At 43.4% G+C, this 11,859-nt stretch overlaps 1 protein-coding gene across 1 annotated transcript in view; it reads left to right on the top strand.

The window, feature by feature from the left end:
• adamts18 (ADAM metallopeptidase with thrombospondin type 1 motif, 18) overlaps nucleotides 1-11,859 on the top strand; it is a 78,235-nt gene that overhangs the window by 53,313 nt on the left and 13,063 nt on the right. The window contains exons 14-17 of the mRNA XM_080761574.1: nucleotides 790-920; nucleotides 1,856-1,979; nucleotides 3,127-3,383; nucleotides 11,758-11,859. The exon at nucleotides 11,758-11,859 is cut by the window's right edge and continues 19 nt beyond it. Coding sequence (XP_080617700.1) covers nucleotides 790-920; nucleotides 1,856-1,979; nucleotides 3,127-3,383; nucleotides 11,758-11,859 — 614 coding nt within the window. The remainder of the gene's footprint in view (nucleotides 1-789; nucleotides 921-1,855; nucleotides 1,980-3,126; nucleotides 3,384-11,757) is intronic.

Here is an 11,859-nt window from a genome sequence, read left to right as displayed (position 1 = left end):
ACACACACACACACACACACACACACACACACACACACACACACTAAAAAAATTGTCCCTGGCACTACTTATTTTCAGATGGGGGTCCGCAGACAAAATCATTCTGGGATGAAAATGACATGATGAAGTGAGAACCACTGGTTTAAACAACATGAAGCAGGCACGAATAAGCAATTCCACGTTAGAAACAGCAAAAAAACCAACAACAACAACCTTAAAGTCAGACTTGGCAACACTGCAGGGTTTGTGGTGCCAGCCTGGGTTTAGTAGCCAGGGGAGCAGAGAGCCAAACAGCTGCAGGAAGACATCACTCTGCTCCTTGTTGGAGGGAGACTTTAGGATAAGCTGTCAGGGTAATGTGTATTTGAGGGGCATGTAGCTACCTGCACGCTCTTACACAGAGGGATACATTAGAAAAGGAAGCCTGCAGGCCAGGATTTCTTTAGAGAGAGAGAGAGAGAGAGAGAGAGAGAGTGTTGGCGGACATCCCAGGGTTATGTTTAGTTTGTTGATGGATGAAAGAAAGGTGAATGTTGAGATCAGCACTTTCTGTGTGCTGCTTTGCTGCTTGCCTCACCGAAGTCACCTTTACTGTCATTCTGTTTAACCAACCTATAAACCACAATATACAATTTGGGCATCTATCTTAATTAGCTAATTTGTGTGTGTGTGTGTGTGTGTGTGTGTGTGTGTGTGTGTGTGTGTGTGTGTGTGTGTGTGTGTGTGTGTGTGTGTGTGTGTGTGTGTGTGTGCGCGTGCGCCTGCGTGCGTGTGCGTGTGCGTCTCTAGATGAGGACATCTGTAAGCTGTACTGCATTGCAGAGGACTTCGACTTTTTCTTCGCCATGTCCAGCAAGGTTAAAGATGGCACCTCCTGCTCTGAACACAAAGGAGGCGTCTGCATTGAAGGAGTGTGTGAGGTAAGTACGTTGACCACTAAAATGGTTCTTGCTTGTTATTTCCTAAATTGGTCTTTGCATAGGGCATATTTGGTCTTTGCATATTTTAATCATCTGAAATGTTTTATACTGTATTTAGTTTTACTTGACTAATTATCTCAAGGCTGGCCGTGATGTCTGATTTGGCTTTCAGCTGCCTGCCAAACATAGACGATCTACAAGCTCACAATGTGAGCAACGTGTTGTGAGCTTGTAGATTTTCAGCTCAGCGACACCCACTTGCAGCCAAGCATAAAATGACTTGACTACATTGTACTGGGTCTGTTCTCCACTAGGCCCTCCCTCATTTAAAATGACTTGACTACATTGTACTGGGTCTTTTCTCCACTAGGCCCTCCCTCATTTAAAATGACTTGACTACATTGTACTGGGTCTTTTCTCCACTAGGCCCTCCCTCATTTAAAATGACTTGACTACATTGTACTGGGTCTTTTCTCCACTAGGCCCTCCCTCATTTAAAATGACTTGACTACATTGTACTGGGTCTTTTCTCCACTAGGCCCTCCCTCATTTAAAATGACTTGACTACATTGTACTGGGTCTTTTCTCCACTAGGCCCTCCCTCATTTCAGAGCACTGCAGATGAATCTGTAGGCAACTCTGATTACAACTTCTAGAGTTGTTATTAGGAATGAAAACACAGGCACACCACGGGAATCACTCTGCATGTGTCGGTCTACTGTATCTATAAAATGTCAATTAAACCATTGTTTATGTTAGTTTATGTTACAGTTATGTAACAGGGTAGTAGAGGTGGAAAACACATTAAGCTCTGTGTGTGTGTGTGTGTGTGTGTGTGTGTGTGTGTGTGTGTGTGTGTGTGTGTGTGTGTGTGTGTGTGTGTGTGTGTGTGTGTGTGTGTGTGTGTGTGTGTGTGTGTGTGTGTGTGCGTGCAGGCAGTAGGCTGTGATCAGATGCTGGGATCCAAGGCCACCCTGGATGCGTGTGGCGTCTGTAAAGGAAACAACTCGACCTGCAAGTTCTACAAAGGCCAGTACACACTGCAGCACCGAGCCAACGGTAGGGTGTGTGTGTGTGTGTGTGTGTGTGTGTGTGTGCGCGTTTGCGTTTGCGCGTGTGCGTGTGCGCGTGCATGTGAGAATATACTGTATTTGTATAGTGTTAACATAATGGTTTCATTCCTTGTGATGTCTTTGTCAGTGGTGGAACAATTATTAGTACTCACATTTTTTACCAAAGTAAAAGTATCAATACTGCAAAATAGTACAAAAGTATTTCAAAGTAATCAACATGCAGAATGTCCCGTTTCAAATATTTCATTTCATGTGTATAAAAAGTATAAAAATATTTTGAAAAAAGATCTACAAGCTCACATTATGACGCATTGTGAGCTTGTAGATCGTGCTGAAGTGTATAATGTATGTTTTGTAACACTAGTAACTAATTAAAGGTTTAAAATAAAGGTAGTGGAGTAAAAGTACAATATTTGCACTTTTACAGACTTCTACACTACCTGCAGAGTAGATAAGTAAAGGTATTGGAAACACAAGTAAAGTAATACCTCATTTGACTGGAGTTAATTACATGTACTTAGTTACTCTACACAACTGGGTTCCAGTTCTTGTGAGCTGTGATGTCTTTGTTAGCATATCCCCAATTAATACACCTGATGTTGTTTTTGTTGATGCCAGTCACAACTCACAAGGAGGTCCTGCTTCCAGGCTTTCCAAGATAAATATGCAAAGTACAAAAATATAACACACTTTGCGTACAGAATGATGCAGACTGAACTCATATTTTGAAGCCTGGGCCATGTACATAAACTTACCATGAGTTGACCTGAACATTGCCGGCATGACAAAGAAGAAAGCCAAACAACTCCCTGCTTTGTATCAGCCAATCAGCCGTCAGCTTGGCTGTTTGGAGGAGAAGGTGCTTGTTATGGATGGTTTAGACAGATTAGTGGTTATATAGGTGTCAGGGTTAGAGTTATACCGCAATTAAGAATTAGTTATACCTGAATTCCACTTAGTTTTTTTTCTTCTGAATGCTGGATTTTCAGGATGCTATTTTCAATGGCATCCTGAAATGAGTTCACGTCCTCACAATTCTAGTAATACAAACGTGTGTGTGTGTGTGTGTGTGTGTGTGTGTGTGTGTGTGTGTGTGTGCGTCTGTGTGTGTGTGTGTGTGTGTGTGCGTTCAGAGTACTACTCCATGGTGACGGTGCCGGCCGGGGCGCGCAGCATCCTGGTTCGGGAGCTGGAGGTGTCCAGCAGCTACCTGGCAGTGCGCGGTGGCAGCGCCACCGTGCAGGGGAAGTACCACCTGACCGGCGACTGGACGGTGGACTGGCCCGGACGCTTCCACTTTGCCGGCACCACCTTCCACTACCAGCGCTCCTCCAGCCGGCCCGAGAGCCTGAGTGCCGCCGGACCCACTAATGAGAGCCTGGTGTTTGAAGTAAGAGACGCTTTGATGTCCGCTGCTAAACTGGAATTGACAGTGACAGCACCCTGGCAGCTGTAGCGCCGACGTTCAGAGGGAGAAAAAAATAAAAAATAAAAAAAACATTGAATGGGCAGGAGAGGAGGGTACAGTAGTGTTGACAAAGTCTGCTTATTATAAGAGACTTACTTGTCTTGTAGAGTTGCTTGTAAATAGTAGATGTTGTGGGATGTGTGTGGGGCTGGGGGGATTGTTTCTGGTAAATTGTGGTTGCTTATTTGGGCTTTGCTACAATTTTTCACCACTTTTGAAATATTTTCACATGGGGGTCGGTGGCAATACACGGTATTGCCACCGTAGCCTATTAATGACACTGGGGAGGAGAGAGAGAGAGAGAGAGAGAGAGATGGGGTACGTAAAGGGTCTCTGAAGGAGGAGGAAGAGGATAAGAGGAGGAGAGGGGCTTCACTGTAGAGCTTCTGTTGTCATTTAATTGTGCACGGCGGCCAATAGCATACGGGCCTTGTATTCATCTCATTGAACAAGCGGCTTGGAGAGTTCAAACGGCCCGCTGTGTGCTTTGAACTTCCAGACGGTCTCTCTCTCTCTCTCTCTCTCTCTCTCTCTCTCTGTGTGTGTGTGTGTGTGTGTGTGTGTGTGTGTGTGTGTGTGTGTGTGTGTGTGTGTGTGTGTGTGTGTGTGTGTGTGTGTGTGTGTGTGTGTGTGTGTGTGTGTGTGTGTGTGTGTGTGTGTGTGTGTGTGTGTGTGTGTGTGTGTGTGTGAGAGAGAGAGAGAGAGAGAGAGAGAGAGAGAGAGAAACAGGAATTCTGTACATAATTGGGATTTATATGAAACCAGGCCAACAGCTTAAAACTGACGGCACGACAAAGTGGCTAAGAGAGGGGAGGGGTGGAGAGAACGAGAGAGAGAGAGAGAGAGAGAGAGAGAGAGAGAGAGAGAGAGGGAGGGAGGGAGGGTGAGAGAGATGGGAGGGAGACAGAGAGAGAGAGAGACTGAGAGAAAGAAGGAAAAAGAAAAGGAACATGAATTCTGTACAAGAAGAGAGAGGCGGTAGATGAAAGGAAAAAAGACATTGGTCAATTAGTGTAAAAGGGCCATTGTGCTGCCATTCAGGGCAGAGTGTAGAGGAGAACACAGCCTGAACAGTGGTTCTCAAACGGCTTTGGCTCAGATCACCCCTGTAAATCAGAAACCTCCTATCTCCATATTTTCACGTTTTATTTTCACGTTATTTTAATTTGTAAATTAACACCCTACTCTTGATTTGACCATACAGCGTCACGCTAAAGTATCGAAGCAAAAGTAGCAACTACTGCTACTTTTGCTTTTTTATTATTTTATTAGAATCTTAAAAAGTAACAGTTTTAAACATATGAGCTTTCTACTCGACAAAGACAAAATACCATGTTTCATCCATGGCACCCCAGGAGTTAGTTAGTTATGTAAATGTATCTTTCCCCCTAAGATATAGCACGTCACAAGGAAAACTTGAGAGTATATCTCCATTTGGACAGATTGAAAATAACTTTATACTTGACATTTAACCACTTGAACCCACTTGCACACACGTGCAATTTGTCCTCTGCATTCTACCCAACCGGCCAACCTATAAGTACTAGGTACAGAGAGCATGCAGCCATTAGTGTAGAAGCAGTGGTTCTCAAACTTTTCAGGTTTGAAAAGAGAGAGATAATAGACCCAGGACCCAAACTAGTGAAAATAGCAGAATAGGTATATAGAAGTTAATGATATTTATTCATATAGCCGTCAGAGAGGCCGGAGGCACCTTTTCTAAAAAGTGACAGGCCAACGCAGAGATCTTCAGGTTGCGTCTCTCTGCACAGTCGGCTGTGTGGAGCAGTGAATTAGCATGTATACTGTAGCTCAGAGAGTGAGACGTTCGCATCGGAGGGAGGACAGGATTTATGAGGTGGCGATCACCTCGGCACATTTATAATGCGCGGTGGTGGTGGTGTGTCTGTCAGGCCCCACAGCTCAGAGGTGAGAGCGAGTCTCCGCCTGTTCTCAAAGACTGGAACATGAGACACGTATCCTCTTGACCAGCGTTGCCATGTTCACTTTTTAGAAGCTATTGCTGTTTTATTGGGCTTGTTTTCTGAAGTGTAGTTGCTTATGTGGGCTTGCTGTCTAATGTTGTGTAAGTGAGTGTTTCTCAAACTTCTTTTCACGTGAAGGGGTACACATTAATATGTTTGTCAGTGTCAGTGCCAGTGGTTCTCTTCTCATACATTTTTAAATGGCTAGTTGCTCATTTATCTCGACGAATCTGGCAACACCAGTCCCTCAGTGAGTGTGTGCGTTTAAGTGAGTGGTGGGACGTTCACCTCCATAGCGTTGTCAGCAAAGGCATTTCTTTTCACTTGACCTGTGAACCCTGAGCTGTCGAAACAGAAGTGGAAACCAGGTGAAGTTTAGACGGTTATTGTGTTTCTTTTTTTTCAAGGTGAAGTGATAGCCGTGTAAAAGCAGCCCTCAGGCTACAGTTGAACTGAACCTGTACATGCTGAAGAATCTTTCACCACAGATCCCCCGTATTGCTTCCCCTTATTTGGCTTTTTTTTTTACGACTTTTCACGAACCTAACTGTTGTTTAGAACAGAGAGTTGTGTTTGAATGGAGTTTTTTTTAGGACAGTTTGAAACAGCTTTTGTTGTTGTTCCTCCTCCTATGAAATGAATGCCAGCAGAGGGCTAGCAGCAGGGAAAGCTCATCAATCAGGACATGGTGCCACAGCTGTATTGTTAGAGCCAGTCATGGCTGTCACTCACCGGGCTCTCAGAGCGCTGCGAGGTTTCTGCCCATCAGTGATGATATACATAACTAAATAAATAATAAATAAATAATAAATAAATATAATATAACTAATAATGTGTGTTTAGTACCGCGACCAGCCAGATGACATAATAGCATAATGCGGTCTGATCAGCATATTTTGACTGCTCTAAAGAGCTTCAACTTGTATGAACCTGTCTGTCCGTCCGTCCAGCAGTAGCATAATGAACCTGTCTGTCCGTCCGTCCAGCAGTAGCATAATGAACCTGTCTGTCCGTCCGTCCAGCAGTAGCATAATGAACCTGTCTGTCCGTCCGTCCAGCAGTAGCATAATGAACCTGTCTGTCCGTCCGTCCAGCAGTAGCATAGCCTCGGAAACCGTTTTGTATCCAGGAAGAAAGAAAAAAGCAGTAGCATGGTGCTGATCTGCAGATGACACAACCAGAATCTCTCTAAGTATGTCTTGTATTACAGCGTGCGTGCGTGCTTGGGTACGCGTGTGTGAGTGTGTGGTGTTGTGTGTGTGTGTGTGTGTGTGTGTGTGTGTGTGTGTGTGTGTGTGTGTGTGTGTGTGTGTGTGTGTGTGTCTGTGTGTGCGTGCGTGCGTGCGTGCGTGCGTGCGTGCGTGCGTGCGTGCGTGCGTGCGTGCGTGCGTGCGTGCGTGCGTGTGTGCGTGCGTGCGTGCGTGCGTGTAAGTGTGTGAGAGAGAGAGAGAGAGATTAAAAGATTAAGAATTCACAGTTAAACTCTATGGATGTGAGAAGCTATAAGGTCAGGGCATAAAGGGAGACTTAAACATTCCCCTGAAAATGATAGATCTGAACAGCCAAAAACAGACGGGGAGAGAAATGTATTTAATTAATGAGTTTAAGAGAGTGTGTGTGTGTGAGTGTGTGTGTGTTTCTCTGAAACTACACCACTGTCCGTGGTTTTGAACAGATCGGTGATGTTCAGAGGTCTTTTCTTTTTTTTTCTTTTTTTTATAAAGTATATTTATTGGTTTTTAAAGACAAACAGACATTACACAACAAGAACATAATAACAAAAAAAAAACAGCTCAGGCACATAAAAGATTGAATATACAAAGACATGACAAGGACAATGAACCATAATGACAAGTGGCTTTTGAATTTTGATAGACTCCCATTCAGGAAATACATCCATACAGTATATAAATACATATATTAAAAAGGCAGACAATAGTTATCATAGGCACCAAATCATTACAACAAGAGCAGAGCATGCATGCTCCACTCAAAGGCGGCAACCCCCCCCCCCCCCCCCCCCCCCCCCCCCGCATCGAGACCCCTGCCCGGGCGACCACCCCCCCATACCCAAAGGGCAGACAAGCCCCCACCCCAAAGCAGAGCACCCACTAGGGAAGAATGCTGGCATATAAGATATCTAAGGTTGGCACGAAAACCTCCAAGTACCGTGGCAGACAATGTTGGTCCAGAGGTCATTTCTGATTATACGGTGATTGCGATGGGAACATTGACATTGTTAGATTATTCACACTATGTGTTCACTTGTGTGATGTTGTCTCCTCTGTTATGTATTTTGTTTGTCATTGATGTTTTGTGTGTGGCTGCAGCAGGGGTGAAAGCCCAAGACAAATTTCCCTTGTGGACAGTAAAGTTTACCTTCACTTTGCTAGTGTTGTAGATTTTCGGTGTGTGATACAATACGCAACCATATATATATAGCATATAAATCGGGCATTACTCAGCGTGAAATACTCTGTGGTGTGAGAGTGTTGCTGTGTCCATTTAGGCATTCACATCCGCTCAGTGGTGCAAAACTCACATTTTGTAGTAAAAGTATCAATACTGCTATGTAGAAATACTCTGTTACAAGTAAAAGTACTGAGTAAAAGTGCATTGTGAGCTCGTAGATCGGCTTTTTCAAATGGCCGAGATGTATTGGGCCGAAGTGGTTATATGTTTTCCAATAATAATCATAATCTAAGTAACTATTAAATAATTATATTTATGGTATCGTATATATTTTTTATATGGAAATTAGAAGTACTCCAGTACTACAGTAAAAGATACCTCAGAATTGTACTTAAGTACAGTACTTGAGTAAATGTACTTAGTTACTTTCCACCACTGGATGCATGGAGTGAGGGAGGGAAAGACCTGGTGAACTAGTGATTGGATTGATTGAAGTATTTATTGACAGTATGCAAAATAGGTACATTTCAAGCACAACCCAATACAAAAACTGTTAACTGTGGACGACACCATAAAGCATTACTCTTGTTTACAATAGGGTCCACAAGGGAGGGTGGGATGGTCAGCTCTATGGAAATAAGAAGGGATTACTCCCCTGGATTGACATTCTTGTGGTGGGATCATAGGTCAAATGCATGATGGGCGATGCAGATGGATATCCATGTCTGCCATATTGTAATTAACAGAGTCCCACTCCCAGCCCATACTGGAGTTTCTGCTGGGCTGATGCTGATACAAAGCTTATAGGGAGTTTAAAAAAAGAAGAAAATCCTTGCATTGATTTATTGGCTGCCATTTCATTGATGCATTTCTTGAAACGCTTAACCTCTCTCTCTCTCTCTCTCTCTCTCTCTCTCTCTCTCTCTCTCTCTCTCTCTCTCTCTCCACACAATTTAAGGCAATTGGCCAATACAATATTTCACTTCTCGTTGTGTTCGTACAGAATGCAAAAAAACTGTAATTGGAGTTGTCATGTGTGGATGCAATTCTCATTATTCCTTTGACATTCCAGTAAAAACGGATTTGACAGTTGTTGCTTGTCTTTGTACATTTCCCATTCATACACAGCCAGTTGTGTGAGTACAACTTCCTTTCACACAATTTTAGAGTAACGGAGAACACATGCTGTGAATTCCGTCCCACAGGTGCAAGTTGTGAACACAATATAGCCCACTTACAAGTTACAGAAACCTCTCATCTATGCCTATATATACAGTAGATATATCTATAGGCTATATCAGATTCATTATATATCTACAGGATCTCTCTCTCTCTCTCTCTCTCTCTCTCTCTCTCTCTCTCTCTCTCTCTCTCTCTCTCTCTCTCTCTCTCTCTCTCTCTCTCTGATTGACTCCAAGTCGAGTCTCAAGCCCACACCTCAGGAGGTAACCGAAACGCTCGCCTCATGTGTTCGTGTGTTCCTAACACACTTAGGAATAAGTTCAGGGTTAGGCATATTTTTACTGAGGTCAAGTTTATGAATAAAGTAACTTTATTAGGTACCCTTATAATGAGGTTATGTTCAGGAAAAAGGTTAGGTTGAGGCATATTTTTACTGAGATTACTTTCGGAATAAGGTTAGGTTTAGGCATTGTTTTATCGAGGTTACGTTCAGGAATACCTGGTGGCGACTCTTCCGAAGTCGTGAGTGATTGAGGAAAAATGTTTCATCATTTCATCAGGAGCACAGTGCTCCTTCGTGTTTTCGGCCCACCGTGTCCACGTACAGTATGGCCTAAATGCATCCCAGAATGCACTCTGTTCCCACCCAGAAGAAGGGGTGATATTGCCTCATGCCCTGGTGAGCAACTCAATGCAAGTGGATGGGAGGAGAAATCCGGTGAAGTCTCTATACTCTAAGGTGAAAACCAGTGCACCTTGTGGTGCCATAGTGCACTATTATAGGCCTCATGGGACCTATCACGGATCGTACATATTTTACTTTCAACAATTTACTTTCAGTGGCACCAAGGTCTGAACCTTTCAGTTTTGTTCAAACAACATTATAGTACATGTACATATATAGTACATGTTTGCAGCCATTGGCTGAAGTTCCGGTTTGTTACTCGGGGAGCGGATGTACGTGCATTGGTGAGAATCTGCTGAAGTTCCGGTTTGTTACTCGGGGAGCGGATGTACGTGCATTGGTGAGAATCTGCTTGTTTGGATAAGCCTAAAGTATTGGTTTGGTGGACGGTGGAGGTTGGCTGGTTGGCAGGGGTTTAGCTAGTCGGGATGGCTAACATCAGCATAGGAAGTGTGGTTTAGTGCTAAGTACCTCTCTTGTTTAGGCAATTTGGTGAGCACCGTCATTTTTCCATTGAAATCATTTCTTTTTTATCCTAGACTGAGGTTTAGATGAGATGATGTGGAACCTTTATGAGTCACAGTGTCTACTAGAAAACGTGACACTGGGCTTTGGTTTGTGGCTATGGATGATGCACCAAGATTGAACCAATAGCCACAAGATTGAATGTTTTATATGTCTAAGTGTCTTTATATGTCTTGATGAATTGAATACACATGACCACAATGAAAACAAACCCTCAGGGCTTTTTGTGAAATCCTTTTAGCATTATTATTATCCTGTAGCTCTGTGCCTTTTGCAAACTTTCAATAAAGTATTCAATCAATCAATCAATCAATCAATCAATCAAAGACATATTAGTATGGATGCGTTGGGGAAAGGGTGTCTGTAGCAACTCATAATGTAATAACTGCTCATAATGTAATAAGGGCTCATAATGTAATAATTTAAATGTAATAAAAACTCATAATGTAATAATCAGCTCAGAGTTGCTACAGCGTCATTTGCTTTGACCAGCTCTCCACCAAGTTGACCTTGTGCTGACTTTGAAATGACATCATTTTAGATTAGAGCTGTCCTTTCACACACAAGTATAGTAATTATGAATCGGTCAGTGTCGAGTGTCGACCGATTCTGTTGTTTAGTAGTTTTTCATGTATTTGGGTGCGTGAAATGAATCTGCACATTAAATGGCTCAAAATCCATTCCTCTCTTGGAAGTGAATGCTACTTTAATGACAGACCTTCAGGTGCATGTCTGCATTCAGGATGACTCATTGAACCTGAACCTGAACGTCCAAATAAATCTAACTTCAGCGACAAACGGTTTCAGGTCATCAGCACAAGTTTCGGTTCCCCTTATTATGGGTCTATGACAAAACGCAGCCCGAAATAATCTTGATTTCATTCACCTGTTTGATTTCCATTGCTGCACATTAACCAAACACAGCTGATTTTGATTACAGAACAATCCATGTTTAATCTCATTCAAGATGACATCCAGACAGTGTATTACTCATTGTAAATGTAATCAGTACGCTAAAATATGTATCTGAAAACATTATAGGTTAGAAATAAGCCACGTGGTAGCAAGCATGCTTTGCTGGCCATCTGTCTCTCATTGTAAACAAACAGACTCCACGTGCCACCAAGGCCCCAGTGAGGCTCTCTAACGTTGAAGCACTCGGCCCTAGTGGTAAGAGGAGGGACTGCAGGCGGACCCGTGGAGTTATGACGAGGAAACCCCGTGCAGCTGGGCTTTAACGTTGAGCGCGTTTGCACTTCCGCATATCGAAAAATTGAATACTATCACTCCGGTTCAGTCTCTATCCTTTTAATACTCTATGCGTGCCACGGATGTCCCATAGCCTGAAGGGCTGCAACGCTCTGATTGGTTCAGAAACACACAGGCTGATGTATTGAGAGGACAATAGTTGGTTCAGGGCCCACCGCTATCTGCTGTAAATATACTGCCCTGATTAATGAGGCACATTTGAATATGAATCTATAAATGTAATGTTGTCCCTGCACAGATCCTGCTGCAGGGGAAGAACCCTGGAGTGGAGTGGGAGTACACTCTGCCTCGCACCCACAGGAAGCATGACTACGCCTGGGCCACGGTCCGCTCCGAATGC

This window comes from Protomyctophum bolini (genome assembly GCF_963924005.1).
Source record: "Protomyctophum bolini genome assembly, chromosome: 1".
NCBI classification, from domain to species: Eukaryota; Metazoa; Chordata; class Actinopteri; order Myctophiformes; family Myctophidae; genus Protomyctophum; species Protomyctophum bolini.
The sequence above is the reverse complement of the archived record's forward strand: the minus strand, read 5'-3'. Positions and strand labels throughout refer to the sequence as shown.